This window comes from Helianthus annuus, chromosome 13 (assembly GCF_002127325.2).
Source record: "Helianthus annuus cultivar XRQ/B chromosome 13, HanXRQr2.0-SUNRISE, whole genome shotgun sequence".
NCBI lineage: Eukaryota > Viridiplantae > Streptophyta > Magnoliopsida > Asterales > Asteraceae > Helianthus > Helianthus annuus.
Genome location: NC_035445.2, coordinates 98,785,788 through 98,805,203, shown reverse-complemented (window position 1 = coordinate 98,805,203; position 19,416 = coordinate 98,785,788). Strand labels below are relative to the sequence as shown.

General features: G+C 40.1%; 4 protein-coding genes across 6 annotated transcripts; 3 read left to right on the top strand and 1 right to left on the bottom strand.

Annotated features, from left to right (window-relative positions):
- The first annotated feature begins 11,536 nt into the window (after positions 1-11,536).
- On the top strand, positions 11,537-12,009 carry LOC118485573. Its single transcript, XM_035981803.1, has 2 exons — positions 11,537-11,686; positions 11,761-12,009. The coding sequence occupies exons 1-2, from the start codon at positions 11,552-11,554 to the stop codon at positions 11,947-11,949; spliced, it is 324 nt and encodes a 107-aa protein (XP_035837696.1). The 5' UTR covers positions 11,537-11,551; the 3' UTR covers positions 11,950-12,009.
- Positions 12,010-12,041: 32 nt separating this feature from the next.
- LOC118485824 lies at positions 12,042-13,125 on the top strand. Its single transcript, XM_035982300.1, has 3 exons — positions 12,042-12,226; positions 12,350-12,538; positions 13,119-13,125. Exons 1-3 carry the CDS (start codon positions 12,057-12,059, stop codon positions 13,123-13,125), a joined length of 366 nt encoding a protein of 121 aa, XP_035838193.1. The 5' UTR covers positions 12,042-12,056.
- Positions 13,126-13,608: 483 nt separating this feature from the next.
- On the top strand, positions 13,609-14,563 carry LOC110903060. Of its 3 annotated transcripts, none has more exons than XM_022149266.2 (4): positions 13,609-13,711; positions 13,776-13,824; positions 13,941-14,039; positions 14,357-14,563. In XM_022149266.2, the coding sequence occupies exons 1-4, from the start codon at positions 13,632-13,634 to the stop codon at positions 14,447-14,449; spliced, it is 321 nt and encodes a 106-aa protein (XP_022004958.2). In that variant the 5' UTR covers positions 13,609-13,631; the 3' UTR covers positions 14,450-14,563. The 3 variants fall into 3 exon arrangements, 2 of the variants coding, with proteins under 2 accessions (XP_022004958.2, XP_035837695.1); XM_035981802.1 differs by having other exon boundaries at positions 14,336-14,563; XR_004876721.1 differs by lacking the exon at positions 13,776-13,824 and having other exon boundaries at positions 13,618-13,711; positions 14,336-14,563.
- Positions 14,564-17,876: 3,313 nt separating this feature from the next.
- LOC110898838 (em-like protein GEA1) lies at positions 17,877-19,112 on the bottom strand. Its single transcript, XM_022145684.2, has 2 exons — positions 18,961-19,112; positions 17,877-18,447 (listed from the first exon to the last, which is right to left on the bottom strand). Exons 1-2 carry the CDS (start codon positions 19,076-19,078, stop codon positions 18,104-18,106), a joined length of 462 nt encoding a protein of 153 aa, XP_022001376.1. The 5' UTR covers positions 19,079-19,112; the 3' UTR covers positions 17,877-18,103.
- Between the last annotated feature and the right edge of the window lie 304 nt (positions 19,113-19,416).

Genomic DNA, 19,416 nt, shown 5'->3' with positions numbered 1-19,416 from the left:
TAGGGTAATCGGGGACCCTAACTGGCTCAGAAAAATACTAACAATAATTCTGACAATATTTTTATGTTCCGGGTATTGTCCGGTTGTTCGGTTGGATAGGAATCCGTTAAAGTGCTTAAGATATCCTTTAAGCGTCGTAAGTAATATTTTTAGCGACACAATTTATTCAGCAAAGTGTCGGGAATAATTCCTTGTATTTTGGCACTTTATTAATTAGCTAGAAGCTAGTGTGTAAATAAAAGTGCTGTGTTCCGTGCTTAAAGTATGTTTTAGGCACATCCAAATCTCTATATCTTATCCCTAGAGACGTAATCATACAACCCTTGTATCCTTACACACACTATGGGTGTAGTAAAATAATTCTGGCTCATTCAGGCCCTTAGAGGCAGTGTCTGCCTGATGCTGGCTATATCAGCATGTTCACTGTGTATCCGTTTAGTGCTACTGTGCTTTTTGTGCATCAAGTTTGTCACTAGAGTTCAGTAAATAATTAATGTAGTGACAGGAAAAATCAAAGTATGATGCAGACATGTACATGTATCAACAATCAAGTAGCAGTTTATCAGAAATCTCGGTTAAGCACAGTAATTAGGCAACAGTTAATAGCTAATTAAGTCATACGGATACCTGGTTTTGTGAGGGTTGTCACATTCTCCCCCCGTTAAATAAATTTCGTCCCGAAATTTAAGTTCTGCTTGTAGATGCAGAGTTTTTAGGAAATAAGTGGGGGTATTTCTCTTTCATCCGGTCCTCACGCTCCCAGGTGTATTCAGGACCATGTCTGGCATTCCAGCGAACCTTGACGAGTTTGACACTGCTCCGGCGGGTCCTGTTAACTTTCCAATCTGTGACCTCGACAGGTGCTTCTACGAAGTGGAGCGTGTCGTCAACATGAATCTCGTCGATAGGAATGGCAACGTCAACTTGAGTTGGACTCTTCTTTAAATTGGATACATGAAATGTATCGTGAACACCATTTAATTCAGCAGGTAGGTCCAACTTGTATGCTACGGTTCCAATTCTTTCTAGAATTCTGAAAGGACCAATGTAGCGTGGATTTAACTTCCCACGCTTCCCAAAGCGTGCCACCCCTTTCCAGGGTGATACCTTCAATAACACCATCTCTCCAACTTGAAAATCCACATGCTTTCGGTTTGGATCCGCGTAGGCTTTTTGTCTGTGGCGAGCGGCTTCGATGCGTTTAAGAATCTGCGCAATCTTGTCCGTCGTCTCTTGAACGATTTCGGGACCGGCAAGCTGCCTATCACCTGCGTCAGCCCAACATAGTGGTGATCGACACTTGCGTCCGTATAGGGCTTCGAAAGGCGCGACACCAATACTGGTGTGGTAGCTGTTGTTGTATGAGAATTCGACCAAAGGTAAGTGTTTATCCCAGCTACCGCCCAAATCCATAGCACATGCTCTCAGCATGTCTTCCAAAGTCTGTATCGTTCGCTCGCTCTGGCCGTCAGTTTGCGGATGGAACGCAGTGCTCAGATTCAATTGTGAGCCAAAAGCTTCTTGGAAGGATTGCCATATCCTTGACACAAACCTTCCGTCTCTATCAGAGATGATCGAGAGGGGTACTCCATGTCGTGCTACGATCTCTCTCAAGTAAATTTCTGCAAGTTTACTAGTACTGTCTTTCTCCTTGATTGGCAGAAAGTGTGCGGACTTTGTTAGGCGGTCAACAATCACCCAAATCATATCATGCCCTCTTGGCGTTCTTGGCAGTTTTGTAACAAAATCCATTGAGATTTGTTCCCATTTCCACTTGGGAATCTCAGGTTGTTGCAGAAGTCCCGAGGGCTTCTGGTATTCCGCCTTGACCTTAGCGCACGTTAAACATTTGCTCACGTAAATAGCAACGTCGCCTTTCATCCTAGGCCACCAATAGTAATTTTTGAGATCTTGGTACATCTTATCCGATCCAGGGTGGATAGAGTACCGTGACTTGTGCGCTTCATCGAAAATAACTTCCCTTAATCCACCAAATAGAGGAACCCAAATCCTCTTCCCAAAACATAGCGTTCCTTCCTCGTTTGGCACCAATATCTTCTCCATCCCACGGAGATACTCTTTCTCAAGGTTCTCCTTCTTGAGAGCTTCTTTCTGCGCTGCACGAACGCGCGAGGAGAGATCGGTTTGGATTATCATTTCCATAGCCCTAACCCTTAGGGGCTTGATCCTTTCCTTACGACTTAAGGCATCGGCGACTACATTCGCCTTCCCTGGGTGATACTTTATCTCGCAGTCATAATCGTTCAATAATTCAACCCATCGTCTTTGCCTCATATTCAACTCCTTCTGGTTGAATATATGCTGTAGGCTTTTGTGGTCTGTGAAGATTGTGCACTTCGTACCATACAGGTAGTGTCTCCAGATCTTTAGTGCAAAAACCAATGCGCCTAGCTCCAAATCATGAGTGGTATAGTTCTTTTCGTGCACCTTCAGTTGGCGTGATGCGTAGGCAATGACCTTTTGGCGTTGCATCAACACACAACCCAATCCTTGACGCGATGCGTCGCAGTATACCACAAAATCGTCAGTACCTTCCGGTAGAGCTAAGATTGGCGCGTTACAAAGCTTATCCTTCAACACTTGAAACGCTTCATCCTGTTTGATTCCCCAATCAAACTTTTTATCTTTCTGCGTGAGGAGCGTCAAAGGTTGAGCGATTTTCGAGAAATCCTCGATGAACCTTCGATAGTAGCCAGCCAAACCCAAGAATTGCCGAATCTCGGTTGGCGTTGTAGGCGTTTCCCAATTCTTGATTGCCTCGATCTTGGTGGGATCAACATGAATTCCATCCCCGTTAACCACATGTCCAAGAAACTGGACTTCGCGTAGCCAAAACTCGCACTTAGAGAACTTGGCGTACAACTGTTCCTTCTTTAGCAGCTCCAGAATAGCTCTAAGATGCTGCTCGTGCTCAGCCTTCGTCTTCGAATAAATCAAGATGTCATCGATGAATACGATCACGAACTTATCCAAGTACGGCTTACAAACTCGGTTCATCAAATCCATGAACACTGCAGGTGCGTTTGTTAAACCAAACGGCATAACGAGAAACTCGTAGTGTCCATAACGAGTTCTGAAAGCTGTCGTCGGGATACTCTCCTCCTGTATCCGAAGTTGATGGTATCCAGATCGAAGATCGATCTTTGAATAGAAGCTTGAACCTTGAAGCTGGTCGAACAGATCATCGATTCTTGGCAGGGGATACCTATTCTTGATCGTTAGCTTGTTCAACTCTCTGTAGTCAATACACATACGGAAGCTACCATCCTTCTTCTTGACAAACAAAACTGGAGCTCCCCAAGGTGAGAAGCTTGGTCGGATAAAACCCTTGTCTAACAACTCTTGAAGTTGTGTCGACAGTTCTTGCATCTCAGACGGAGCAAGTCTGTAGGGTGCCTTAGCCACAGGCGCAGCGCCTGGAACTAAGTCGATGCGAAACTCCACTTGCCTTTGAGGTGGCAAGCCAGGCAAGTCTTCTGGAAAGACTTCTGGGTAATCCCTCACGACAGGGATGTCTTCGATCTTTGGCTCAGCAGCCTTCTTATCCATAATGTGTGCTAGAAAAGCAACACATCCTTTCCTCAAACACTTCCTTGCTTTCAGGCAGCTAATCATCCTTAACGGCGTCTCACGCTTTTCTCCATGAACAACAATGGTCTCACCATCACCGGTCGGGATACGAATAACCTTTTCGTGACACACTATCTCAGCCTTGTTACTCGTTAACCAATCCATCCCTACTACCACGTCGAAGCTTCCCAACTGGACTGGTAGTAGATCTAGAGTAAACTCGCGTTCTCCCAATTCAATCACACAGCCTCTGATCACATCATTGGCTTCTATCAACTTTCCATTAGCCAATTCGATTGCGTAGGGAGTGTCTAACTTATTAGCGGCTAGCCCAAGTATATTCTTAAATTCTAGTGATATGAAGCTATAGTCGGCACCAGTATCAAACAGAACAGATGCATAACGTTGATTTACAGGGAACGTACCTGTGACAACGTTGGGATCCTGGCGTGCTTCCTGTGCACCGATCTGGAACACCCTTCCACGGGCTTGGTTCAATCCTGGGCAATCCTTCTTGAAGTGCCCAATGTCACCGCAATGAAAACATCCTAATCTTTTTCCACTTCCTGCACCGCCCCCAACTGGCGGGTTGTTTTGATTGGCAGTTCCGGCTTGATTTGCATTGTAGCCTCGATTATTCCCTTGTGGGCGATTTCCCAAACCACCACGATTATCGTTTCTATTCACATTTCCTCCCTGGCCTCCTCGGCCTGTACTAGCCCAACATGATTCCTTTGAGTGGCCCGGTTTTCCACAAGATTCACAAACCTTCACGTTACAATTGCCAGTATGGTGGCGTTGGCAGTTGTTGCATTTGGGCTGGGTGCCCTGGTACCCTTTCCCTTTCTTGGTACTACCAGCTGATTTTCCTTTCTTTACTGCCATGCCGACGCCTTGTTTGAAGTTTGAAAACTTCCTTTTGTTATCTCCTGAGGACTCAACGTGAGTCTCTGTCTTCTTCGCCTTGACTTCATCAAACTTGTTTAAACGAATTGCCTCCTCAGTGAGAGCCACGCTCAAATCAATGGCTTCCGTAATAGTTGCCGGTCTGGCGGAGGTCACCATGCTAATGATTTGGGGAGCTAACCCCCAAATGAAGCGCTCAATTCGCTTGTATTCAGGCGTGACCATATAAGGAACCACTTGAGATAGGTCATGAAACCTCTGGACGTATTCTGCAACCTTTGGTCCATCCATCTTTAGGTGCCAAAATTCAGTCTCCAACCTTTGAATTTCTGCACGGGAACAATACTTCTTGTGCATAAGCTCTTTCAATTCGGCCCAAGTCAGGGCGTAGGCGGCAGCTTCGCCTAGTGTTTGCACTTGTAAGTTCCACCAAGATAGGGCTCCGTCTAGAAACAGCCCTGAGATGTAAGTGACCTGTTGGTCGAGCGCACATTTGCTCATGCGGATGGTTGAATCAGTCTTCTCTGCCCAGCGAACGAAAGCAACAGCACCACCTGTGCCGTCGAAGTTGATGGGCTTACAGTCCAAGAATTGTTTGTAGGTGCACCCATGAGGAGGATTTTGGTTGCCGTTGATGTTCGTGTTACTTCCGCTTGGTCCTTCTTGCGAGGCAGCATACTGAGCAATGGCGGCAGCAATAACTTGCTGTAGTTCTTCAGGAGTAGTGGGCATCGGCTGCGGTTGACGTCTTGGTGCCATCTTCTAAAGATGCGTACGTCGATTAGGCCACAATAAACATACGTATATAGTAATAGCAATCTCATGTTATCAATATATCACACACAACATCCCATGTCCCAACATCCCATGTTGCAAATATCATACATACAACATCCCATGTCACATAACATAAATAAGCAATCAAGTGAATCAGATATGGTGAGAATACAGCGATTGTTATATATATCGAGACCATAAAGTGTAGCAAGTGTGTCAGCACGTCACTGTATCATACAGTCACAAATCAAATAGGGGCTACATCACCCCTGTCAAAAACAACATCACATCAGTGTCACATACAACCAGTACATCAACAAATATCAACAAAAATCTGTATCGTCAGATGGTCTCCAAAAATCTGTGCAGTCACAATCGCGGTCGTCTCACCATCGCCTACCACTACAGTACCAATGAACCCTATGCGGGTGGGGGTGGGGGAGGGGGAAAGTGAGCGAAAAGTAAGCGGCGTAAGTGATACCAGTCCTCCTCCATCGCCTGCTGAGTACGGATCACGGACGCAACCTGCTGCTCCAAGGTCGAAAGTCGGGCAGCAATGTCAGGAGGAAATGATCGAAAAGGCTGAAATGATGATGATGTCTGACCAAGATATGGACCAAAAGACAACTGAGCTCTCTCGAGCTCCTGGAGTCGCTGTGAATGAGACTCGTGCTGGGGTACAAACGACATCAAAAGATCCTCAATAGTGTGGCCCAAATGAAATGGGTGATATGGATCTGTAGGTGGCATGGCAGATGGGGTTGACCAAAGTAATGGCGTGCTGGTAAGATCGATAGGTGCAACAGAAGATGGGATAGATGCTATCTGAGGCATGGTCGTCGGTACATGACCGAAAGGGTGGGCTGAAGAGCCCTCTCCAGGCCCCGCTGAAGGAATAAATGATGGGATCTGAAATGAGAAATCAGTATGATGTGTGCCAGTGTGATGTGGGGGAAACGGTGGAACATCCTCGTCCGCCGGTATCCACCCGTGCTGTGCCTCCTTATCTGGAGGATCCATGTGCTCAGCAAAAAGAGCGTGCTCGGGCTCGATGGGTAAAGGATCGATAGGAGCAATAACGGGGTCAAGAGGTGCAATAACAGGATCGACAGGATCAATAACAGGATCAGCAGGTATGTCACCTACGGGTAAAGGAACAATGGGATCAGCAGTAACATGATCGCCCTCGATCACAGGAACACCTACAGGGGGATCAACATCAACAGGCTCAAGAGGAAAATCAGCATGAACAGGGTCATGCTCAGGTAAAGGGTCAAAAGCAGCTGCCTGCTCTGGGGCTATGGCAGGCTCGGGGTCGTCGAACGCCATGTCAAAGTCAAAATCTGGGTCAATGGGTCCGATAGGATCATCAGGGTCCTCTATGTGCTCATCCATAGGAATATACTCGATATCATGGTCAGGATCAAATCCTGGAGGGAAAACAGGGTCAGAATCCTCGATATCATCATGCTCAAATGTGAAACTCGGAATAGGGGCAACTGAAGATGCATGATCAGGGTCTGAGTCGTGAATAAACTGCTGCGTGCTCGCCCCGCGAGATGATACAGATGCCACAGACTCTAAAGAGTCTGGGACTGGTGAGTGAATGGGCGAGTCTCCAGCTGGAACGTCAGCTATCATCAAGAGACCGCCAGCAGGTAGAGGAGCTACGTCAGGATCCTCGTCCTCAAATGGCTCGTCCTCGTAAAGCTCGATGTCTCCGTCGGCATCGGCGTCTGGCATAAGCTCATAAGCAGGGTAAGAAGCAAGAGGAATCGGTGCCGGAATCGCAACAATAGGGAGGTACTCAGCAGGATCGCCAACAATGGGCTCATAGGCAAAAGGTATGGGTGCCGGAATCTCTACCAGAGGGTGCCGAAAGTCATCGTCGTCCGTGCTAGTATAGTCTGAGGTGTGCACCTCATGCTCCGAAGACATAACATCGTCTGACACTAACGGTAGGGGTCCAGTGGTACCTGATCCACCTGTAGCTGGTGAATCCATGGGTCTGTAACATAACACAGAATAAGCACAAAATCAGTGAATCAAATAGTCACATAAGTTACCAGATAATAATCACGTAATCCACCTAGTCCCACTAGCCTCCCAGCCTCCCAGACTGTCCTTCCTAGTCTCACTAGCCAACACTCCTAGTCCCACTAGCCAACACTCCTAGTCCCACTAGCCAACACTCCTAGTCCCACTAGCCAACACTCCTAGTCCCACTAGCCAACACTCCTAGTCCCACTAGCCTGAACCTCAGCCTCCCAGACTGAGCCTAGAATAATGAATAAAATGTGCTCAACATTTGTTTGTAAAAAGTTTGTGGATTTGGACTTAAGTGGTAGAAAAATGTTTTCGTGAGAGCCCTAGTGATCATAGTCTAGACTCGAGAAATATATTTGAAAACATATCAAAGTAGTCTAACACTTGTAAATAATTCCAAGTGTTATATTTTTAGAAAATTTCGCCAGAGTTTCCCCTGTAACTGGAGGTGGCCACGCTTTCAAGCGTATCATTTTCTTTTACAAAATCATTCCAACAATTCTTCAAATCAACCAAATCATTTTCCGATACTTCAAACTAGTTTCAACACATTAAACTCGTAGACTAGTATGTAAAATCACAATATTACATGAACTTGTAGTTTTTCTAAAACTATTATGTAGATCTCATTATATTTAGTGGATCTAGGTATAAAATAGTTTAGTCTTGCAAAAACCCCGTTTTGGAACAAATCACTCTTTACAACTTCCGACAATTTTTATAAAAATTGTTATTTTGTCAGATCTTTCATTTCACAAGTGTTTATACACTTGTAGACTATAAAAATCACATCTGTTAACCTGTTATACAACTTTTATAAAACATGATTTTCTCAACTCCCGGTCCTACGAATATACCACTTGTACATACGTAGATCGGCTCGTTTTAAATACTATTTTTCATGTTAAAACACTTTTACACAAGTTCATGTTTCCCGTGTGGTGGAGTTTCACCTTTTAACCCTTGTACAAAAGAAACAAGTGTATGTCAAGATACGTGATCCTAACAAAGTCGGGTTAAACGATGATGAGAGCCACCACATCATAGATCGGGTCATAAAAACCAACATATTCAAATACTACGACATTTACACGCGTTATGTTCTTTTATCCAACGATTTTCACTTTTTAGTAGACTTTAAAGATTCATGAAACGGGTTACCGACATTTAACCGATAAAAATCCTTTTAACCACGTTAGACACGACTAAAAACGAGTTTTAAACAATATACCTCTAGCTCGAGGCTAGGGAAGAAACTTGTCGAAAACGGCGTGGATAAAAGCAAATGCTCGAGGTCCTTCAACTTCCGTTTGTTTCGAGCTTCATCGTACGCGATCCTCAAGACTTGTATGCACTTGGAATGTAGAGACTTGAACCGAAAAACGGATGGGTGGTGGTGGGGGTTCTCGGCCGTGAGGGAGCAAGGGGGAGGGAGAGAGTGATCTTGAGTGTGTGTGTGTTATTGTGAGAGAGAGAGAGTTTAAATAGAAAAAGTTTAGTTATCGTCCATCGGTTTCTCGTTCTAGATATCCGCATAATCTAATAAAATATAATAAAGGACGTACTCCCTTGGTCCCACCATTTGGCCGATTCCATTAGATGGTAATGGTATCCGGTTTGTTTTCGATTGTCCAGTTACAGTTTAGTTATGTTAAGTCGGTTACTTAAAGGTCTAACCTCGTTAGTTGTTTAATGCGTTGTAAAGCGGGTGTTAGGGTAATCGGGGACCCTAACTGGCTCAGAAAAATACTAACAATAATTCTGGCAATATTTTTATGTTCCGGGTATTGTCCGGTTGTTCGGTTGGATAGGAATCCGTTAAAGTGCTTAAGATATCCTTTAAGCGTCGTAAGTAATATTTTTAGCGACACAATTTATTCAGCAAAGTGTCGGGAATAATTCCTTGTATTTTGGCACTTTATTAATTAGCTAGAAGCTAGTGTGTAAATAAAAGTGCTGTGTTCCGTGCTTAAAGTATGTTTTAGGCACATCCAAATCTCTATATCTTATCCCTAGAGACGTAATCATACAACCCTTGTATCCTTACACACACTATGGGTGTAGTAAAATAATTCTGGCTCATTCAGGCCCTTAGAGGCAGTGTCTGCCTGATGCTGGCTATATCAGCATGTTCACTGTGTATCCGTTTAGTGCTACTGTGCTTTTTGTGCATCAAGTTTGTCACTAGAGTTCAGTAAATAATTAATGTAGTGACAGGAAAAATCAAAGTATGATGCAGACATGTACATGTATCAACAATCAAGTAGCAGTTTATCAGAAATCTCGGTTAAGCACAGTAATTAGGCAACAGTTAATAGCTAATTAAGTCGTACGGATACCTGGTTTTGTGAGGGTTGTCACATATATACCCAAAAATTTCTATACGAAATCGCTAGGATACCGGAGTAGCGGTTGTTAAACCCTAGCGATTTGTTTCCCCTAATCTTCGTCACCTGTCGAAGCTCCCAGAGATATGGTTAGCCTGCAAAAACCTAATCCAGCCATCAGCGTCGTTGATTCTCGATAAGTAGAAAATAGTTGTGAACGTGCCGGAAGAGGTGTGTTGTCGGAGCACATCACTGGCTTCGCTTTCCGTTGCTAGCGGCTCCACCCGTTCACAACGGAGCAGCCGGTGGGAGGAAATCCACGTCTGCGTACGACACCACTACGTTCATCACCGGCCAAGTGCGTAATCGGGGTGAGGAGCCGGCTGGAGGCCATGGTCGGATCCTCCTCCATCACTCTCTAGATATTTCCTGTCTCTTTCTCTTCCGTATCTCTTTCTCACTCTACTTCCTAGATATCAAAGATCACTACTAGAAAAAAGACCTTTAATGACACAAGAACAATGACACACACTAATCTTATGACACGTAAACATGTGTGTCATAAAAAAAATGTCATCGTTGGTAAAATCTGAATATTTTATGATACTTATATTTGTGTGTCATCGTTTAACTGTGATTAAAAATCATATTGAAATATGTGTGTCATCGTTGTGTGTCATCATATAATTTTAATTTTTATGACACTATATTTGTGTGTCATCGTTTAAAAATCATATTGAAATATGTGTGCCATCATTCTGTGTTATCTTATAAATTTATGGTGTATCCAAAACCTGAACCCAACATCACCCGACCTGAAAAACTATAATACCTGAGCCCAATGAAGGGTGAAACCATAACCCGATTGAACTTACTCAATGGATATGATTTTGGTGTTTTGGGTTCACCCAAAAAACCCGAAAAACTATTAGATCAACATTTCAAATCCTAATATATTCCAAGTAATTTGAGAGTTGGGAGGTGGAAGAATGGGATTCTATGCGGGCACGTTGTGATAAACTGAATATGCATGGTCAATTTATGTATCACTACAAGAAATTTAAGTTATAGTGGAAACAGTTTCAGCATCGACAAAGAAAAGTCGCTGCTAAAGGCCTTAATTTGGAACACGGACCTTTTAAGTGATATGGGCCTTTCCTTCCTTAACTAATCAAATGGATAGGGTTTATTCCTGAATAAAGAAGGAGTAAAAGTCTCTCCTTGACTATTAGCGGGCATTTTCCCTCCACACCAAATTAGAGATGGCAAATCAGGTTTTTTGTATACCCGGGACTGGTTCCTAACCGTACCCGGTTCTTGACTGAGTTTGACCGGAACCGATTCTTCTAGGACCCGGTTCCGGTTAGTACCCGGTCTCAAACCAAAATTACCGGAACTGTTCCTAACCGGTCCGGGTATCTTCCAGAAAAAGCTGCAATAAAGCTGCCGAAATCGATTCCTAACGGCTTTCTATCCGTTGGAATTGATTAATTGCCATTAAAACTTTAGAATCAGTTTCAAGTATTTATAAGTATATCACCTTCAACCAAAACTTAGTCCCACTCAAATCGGTTTCAACCTTCAAGTTACCCCTCAAATCGGTTATGGCATGCAACGATGAAGTGGTCATGGTTTTGGAAACCAAAAGAAAACCCCAAGTTTGGAAGCACTTTGATCTGTGCCTGATGTCTGATAGCCATGAAATGGCACGTTGCAAAGGTTGTGGGAAGTTCATGAAGGCTACGGCGAACTCGGCCCTTAAAAAACACACCGACGGTCATTGTCCGGTGACAAAGGTTGCAATGAAGAAAAGTGAAGGTGGTGAATCATCCGGAACCGGTTCTTCGAAGATTTAGTGTGTTTGTGATGTTGGTTTGAGGAATGAAGAGGAGTTCCTTCAAGTCATGTTGGAAATATGTTTACATAGAGAAGCGTTACTACCAGTTCCACTTGAAGAGGAATTCATTATGGAGGTCGGAGATGCAATTGGGCACATACTGAGTTGGCCAAGACATCTAGTCATTCAATGCTCTGACTTGGTAATATTATTTTCATAGATTTAATGCATATAATAAATATGAGGTCTAATTTAAAGAATTTATATTTTTTTCAGGAAAAAATGTTGGCGAAACCAAAGACAAAACCCGTGAAAGATTTAAAAAGTAATAAACAAATAAAACAACCAAGAGGGACTAATGAGGAAAACGAAAAGGAGCTTGAACAAAAGATTGTACAAGTGGAAAAGGTCACGGGAAAAGAAGTAGTAAGTGAGAAAGAAAAAAAAACGGAAAAGAGAACCTAAAGTGGAAAATGAAAAAGAGAATGTACAAGTGAACGAAGGCAAAGGGGGGGATGACGAGAGCACAAAGGAGGCCAAGGATAAGAGTTGAAAACAATGCAGTTTTGACAATGACTTCATTGGTTGTTGACGCACAAGTTTTAAAGGCTGATTCTATAAAATTGCAGTGTGTAGACGATCTATTTGGATACGAGAGTTTCACATATTTAAATTGGGATGATTTTGAAGCAATTTTTACATTGGATGAGCTGACTGGTTCTGTCATCACTGCTTATATGATGTAAGTGCTTAAATTTAGTTTCAAAAATTGTTTGTAAAACACAATTTATTTAATTGATTTAGTTTTTGTATGTTGACGTAAAACACAATTTATTTAATTGATTTAGTTTTTGTATGTTGACAGGTTCTTGTATGAGCAAATCAAGAATGGGCCAAAACTTGATCATGGTATTTGTTTTGTGAGCCCGGGTGCAATCTCGCCAAGTGAACGTAAATCAAAACGCAAACATATTGATGATGCAAGTAGAGTGGTTGCAGATCGATTGTCAACAAGAAAGGAAAATGACATCATCATATTGCCCTACAATCCCGGGTATGATTTTCCATTTAAATAACTATTCATAACGAAAAAAAAACTATTATCTTGATATTATTCGACTTAATTTGGTTTTTATAGAAGACATTCATAAAGAAAAGGGATATTTACGTATATCACCTGATTAAGAGGCTTAATAACATAATTACCCAATCCAGTGAATCAATTACATATTTCCCAATTTTTCAGTTAAATTACCCGGTTACCATTATATTCCTTACTATTCCAGTAGACGCTTTCTGGTTTGCATCTTTGATTCTTTTTATTTTTGTATAGCATAAATTAACAAGTTTTATTTACCTCTCAATAGTTATTAAAACCGTGTATTATCAATAAAATAAAATTCCTCTTTTGAGTTTTGATTCTCAATATTTCTAAAGAAGCATTTTTTTAAAACCGGTCTTGCTTGTCTGAAAGTTTGACGCTGGTAAGGCCAGAGATTTTTTAAAGGGAGTCATCAGGTGTTTAACGAGTTTGTTTTTGTTTCACTAACACCGTAATTGGTTTAAGATACTTTTATGGCATTATTTTGTGATGTATCTTTGCAAATTCTTTATAGTTTTAATTTTGCATGCAGGAGTTAATTTTAATCTAAACTAAATTTCTTCTTTTTTATGTGTGATTGTGTTATGCTTTTAGTTCAGTTAAACAAAATTGTTAGTATCAGTTATTTAGCTTTTCAGTAGCATTTTGTTTTCTTTTGCAAAAGGTGACTCTTTATATGATTTTTTTGACAAGAATGATATTGTTTTGGAAGAACGAGTAGAATGATTGAGAAATTTTAGAGTGATTGATGGTATTAGAAAAGGGAAATATGTAAATAGTTAGTTATTAGGTTGATTAAGTGTAAAATAGTAATTTAATAAGAGTAATTTTAATAAAATGGGTAAATATGTAATATATATGGTTTAGGAAGGGGAAATATGTAATTGATTTTAAGGGTTGGGTAAATATGCAATAATTGATCTTAGTAGGAGGATATATGTAAATGACCCTAAAGAAAAAAACTATTATCTTGATATTATTTGACTTAGTTTGGTTTTTGGTTTTTGGTTTTTGTAGAAGACATTGGGTGTTGGCAGTTTTGGACATGAAAACATATACTTGCTATTATCTGGATTCTATAAGGAATGGCACAATCAATCCGATGTTGAGGCAAATTATTGATGCGTAAGTAATATACATTATCGAAAAATTATATTATATTATTATGATATATTTCTTAATTTTTTAGGGCAATGGCCTTGCATGCTATACAAAATGTCAACTGGGTTAAGGCTAAAGTGAGCACTTATATCTTATTGAAAGAAACATATCAGCATTTTTATTTGTGTGGTGTACATGTGTTGAAATTGTAGCTTTAACTTCATCGACTGAATTAGAATCTTTAATTGTGTAGTGTCCATATCAGACGGGAGGTACTGAATGTGGCTATTATGTGTTGAAGTTCATGAAAGAGGTGGTTGAAGAAGGAATTGAAATACTAGCCAATGACAACGTAAGTACTATTTTTAAATGATTACTTTTGGAGTATTATTAGTTTGTTAGTTAATTAGTTGCAAAACTTTTTTTAGATCACTGAATTTAGTTTATAATTTTGGGGATTTTGATGAGATTTGTGTGTTTGATTTGCATATAAAAGAAACTGGGTGAAAAGATAACTAAATAACCGGGTGGAATGAGAATATAATTGTGTGGATATCATCTTTTTTTATCATATCAAAGTGCATGTATTTAGGCTCTATAATTTTGTTTGTCATTAATTGTTTTTCATATCAAAGTGTATATATTTAGGTTCTTTAATATTTTTCTCAGGTTGGGGAAGGAAAAGAGGTATACACGGATGAGGATATTGATGGAATACGTGAAGGGTGTTCGAGTTATGGGGCAACGTTTGTTTTCAAGTGACTATTTTAGATGTTGAAGTATGTACGGCAAATAGTATTTTTTTTTTGTTAACTTAAGATATTTGAATTATATTTGACATATGACTATGAAATGAATTGCTTTGGTTTTTGTGTATTTTATCATGAAATAGATTTATATATTGTTTTGGTTCTCTAAAGAAAATTCGAATTTCTAAAAAAAAAATTAAACAATGAAAATCATGACACGCAATGCGTGTCATAAATGTTGTCATTAAAGTGTCATAACCGCGTGTCATTAAAATGTGTCATCAACGTGTGTCATAAATGTGTGTCATTAAAACGTGTCATTAAGGTGTGTCATTAAAGCGTGTCATAAATGTGTGTCATTAAAGTGTGTCATTAAAACGTGTCATTAAGGTGTGTCATAAATGGATGACACACAAATGCATGCCATCTTCAATTAATGACAGAGGCTTCCTTGACACTCTTTTGTGTGTCATATCTACCCTTTAATGACGTGCAATGCGTGTCATTGAAGGTTTTTTTTCTAGTAGTGGATACTAACGGCCGTTATCGTTAATTCACTATTCATCCGTTATGTTATAAATTAATATACTTTTACAATTTACAATTACAATATCCATTAATATAATTAAATGGGAAGCTTATTTTTACTTTTTTACCCGACAAACTAACCGAGTCGTAATCTATTTTTATAAATCATCAATGCATGCATGATTCGAACCTTTAATCCTATTCCTAATTTTATAAATCATGAACCTTTAATCCTATTTTTATAAGAGTAAATTACTATTTAAGTTTATGTATTTTAGTAGTTTTAACTACTTAAATTCAAAATCAAAAAATTAAATGCCCTGAGTCCCTGACCATTTATTTTAGAGTAAATTACAAGTTTTGTCATTTATGTTTGCACCATTTTGCAGGCGATGTCCTTTGTCGCAAAAGTTTACAGGCGGTGTCCTTAACCTTCCAAAATCTTGCACGCTACATCCTTTAGCCCTAACTCAGTCAGATTTTTGGTTAAATATGATCATGTGCTTTGCACATGAGGGCATTCTTGTCATTTAACCTTCCCAGGGGTTATTTTGTAAAGAATTATTAATCAAGGACTAATTATATAAAACTGAAAAATAAAAATAAATATATTTATATCTGAGTTCAGTTTAAGCGAAGCTCAATACCAATCATCACAGAAGCAATTATGATGCAGATCAGCATTCAACAAATTGTAAGAAAGAAAGAACAATAAACCTCCGTACCAATCATAAACCCAATCACGTAGATCAGCATTCAACAAATTGAATGAAAGAACAATCTTCCCATCAGCACCAACAGGCATAAACTCCCCTTGAATACTCCCTTCATCTTTCGCGCCACTCACAAACATCTCCGCCACCATTTCCGCCACCAAATTCATCTCTCCAACCCTACCTACAACCCAAGCATGCAGGTACTTCCCCACCACCGCCCTTAATCTATCCCATTGATCCGTATTCACAATCACAACAGTATAAACCCTACTCCCTCCCACATCCTGCAAGTACTCATCAAACACTTCATCATTCTGATCAAATTGAACTCACTTAATGCTCCACACTTCCATAATATCCTTTTATCACCATCTTCATATTCTACACAGTCATCACCAGTGTCTAAACTAACCGAAACCGTATAGTTTCCATCACAAGTGCCACAATGTGATGGCCGGAATTGGATCGTCGAACACCTCGTAACTCTGATCGTCTCGCTCTTCATCATTTCGTCGTCATTGTAAGTGATTCTGTTGTGTCTCTCGATCTGTTTTAACTAAAGATCAAAAGCCCTCTATCAATTCGGCATTACAGGGGCTTGATCGTCACAATTTGCAGTTTGTCAGATTAGGGTTCATCTCGTTTATACTTCGGGAATTTCGCTGAAACTGAACTAAAAGATATAAATATATATTCGTTTTTATTTTTCAGTTTTATATAATTAGTCCTTGATTAATAATTATTTACAAAATAGCCCCTAGGAAGGTTAAATGACAAGAATGCCCTCATGTGCAAGGCACATGACCATATTTAACCAAAAAATCTGACTGAGTTAGGGGTAAAGGATATAACGTGCAAGATTTTGGAAGGTAAAGGACACCGCCTGTAAACTTTTGCGCCAAAGGACACCGCCTGCAAAATGGTGCAAACATAAAGGACAAAACTTGTAATTTACTCTTTATTTTATAACATTTTGAGTTCAATTTTTAACACTTATACTTTTGATTTTGAACTCTTAAGACTCAAAATGTAATTTACTCTTTTATAAATCATTAATGCATGCATGATTCGAACCTTTAAATCTTTAATCTTTAGGATAAAGGGGAGACACCTTTATATCTGGCCTCTTAGCAAATGTAATATATTATACCAAATGTATCGATTTATTGGATTTATATTTTCTGTTTATTTCTAACATATGACAAATTAAGAATTTCTAAATACTTGGATTAGAGTTCTACATGAAAACAAAATTTGATTTAATAATTCATTTTGCAAGGAAAATAGTGACTTGAGTTGAGTCTAGTACTCTAGCTGAATAAGTGTCACTGGGCTATTAGAGAACTCGGCCCAGCAATTTTGTGGACCAACCAGACCGGTCCACTCACAACAAAAAGATTCAGTAGTTGATTTAAACACTTCTATAGTTCGATGTTTACTCTAATAAAAACTATATAAAATGTTGAAAATTACAAAATATATATTTAAGGTAACATTACTAAATACAAAATCAACATATAAAGTATAGCTGATTTAAACACTTCTATAGTTCGATGTTACACTCTAAAAAACTACATAAAAAGTTGAAAATTACAAAATATATATATTTAAATGCAATATTACTAAATACAAAATCAACATATAAGAGAGGACAGGGCGGTCCCGCCGCCTCCTTGCTATAACGCGTTATAGCAATCACGCGATTTCATTTTCGTTATTTTTTCAACGCGTTATTACTTTGTTTTGTGAGTGTAATTGTTGGTTGGGAGGAAATTGTTGGGTGTGGTGGTGAGTGATGACCACCCCTACTAAAAAAGTTGTGAGTGATGAAAAAATGGTCGATGACATGGCGAAATTTGATTGGTGCTTATGAGTGATAGAATTCTATCACTAGTGAGGTGTTAGTAGTTGAAAAATATCAAGTTAGAAAACTGGACCATTAATAAGACGAAATCAACATATTAGATGTTTTGTGCTTGAAAAATATTAAAATTTTCATTTATTTTTCTTTAGATGTTACAATATTAATTTGAATGATTAAAAAGTATTTCCTAGTCTTATTACATATCTCGGGTAAGTAGATAGTAACTGGTACTAGATAATGTACCATAAGGATGGCTCAGAAGGTTGGTCATCAACAACAAGGACGGCGGTTAAGAAGCAATATGCTCATGCAATTCTGTTATTGCGTTTAGCAAATAAAAAGCCATATGATTATATAGAACATATATATTCATACGCAAAATGTACATACAGCCTATTGCCCCCACAAAAAGCTACACCCGGCAACAGACCGACTAACCAACATTCAAAACACGATACCACTACTTCATATCCAACCTTAAGACTTGAAACTGAAACATATATATTTACGTTACAACTGATCATAAACCACTTGCTACTACTCGAGATCAATCAACCCATCAGGTCTTGGTTCGATACTTGGACTCGTCGATCTCGATACCTTCTTCCTCAACACGCTCTTGACCCGACTTCTCAGTGGTGCTCAGACCACCTTTACGCCCCATCTCCTTATACCCTTCACTTCCCATCTCTTCCTTACGCGCCTCCCCGCCTTTGCTGCCCATCTCCTTGTAACCCTCTGTTCCCAGTTGCTCCTTTCGAGCCTGCCCACCCTTGCTGCCAAGCTCCTGGTACCCCTCGGTTCCCAGCTGCTCTTTTCGAGTCTGACCACCCTTGCTGCCCAGCTCCTGGTACCCCTCGGTCCCCAGCTGATCTTTTCGAGTCTGACCACCCTTGCTCCTTCCTAGTTTCATCGTGTATAAAGTATAATTACATTTTTGGAATGGAAAAATGAAAGTACACCTTATTAGGATATTGTCCGCTTTACGCAAAAGCGGAAAGAAAACTGTAACCCGCTCTGCCCTAAAAGCGGCAGAGAACTGTAATATCCCAAGTAAACCTTGTCTGGAATATCCCAAGTAAACCTTGTCAGGATATTGTACATTTAGTAAACCTTGTTAAGACATTGTCCGTGTTGGAATATTATCCGCTTTGCCCTAAAAGCGGCAAAGAACTGTAATATCCTAAGTAAACCTTGTCAGAATATTGTACGTTTACTAAAGCTTGTAAGGATAAGTTTAGTAAACCAAACCTTGTCAGATAGCGACACATGTATAATATCCTAAGTAAACCTTGTCAGAATACGTCCACTAAACGAGGATATCTTGAAAATGTTTACTTGAGATGTTAAACGACTTGAAAAGGTTTACTTGAGATGTTAAAGGAACACACATGTATAATACACATAAAGAGATACCTTCAGCAAGGTGTTGTTGAGCTTCAAGGCTTTTGCCTCCTGTGCCACCGGGGACGACGGTTTCGCCATGCTTGGCCTTGGCGTCCAGTTCTGACCTCTTCTGTTGAGCTTGTGCCATGATATTTTTCTTCTAACGAAGGCTATTATTTTCGTTTTGTCGTTGGTGGTGGATGTTTTGGAGGGGTGTTGTATTTATAAGTGAATGTAGCTAGGTATGACACGTAAGACAAGTAGGTGGACTGACGCGGCAAATTAGGACATTGTTAAGTTGTTAGATAGCGACACGAAGTGTGTTAGTCACCATCTATCGGTAGACCCTAAGCAGATTTTACCTTATAATGGATATGGATGGATATATGTTTTTTTTAACGCCCAACATAATTAATTCCGATCATTTTTAGGGCACACACTGGATAAGTGGAATACTTCGAGAGTAACCCGAGTTTACCATCAATT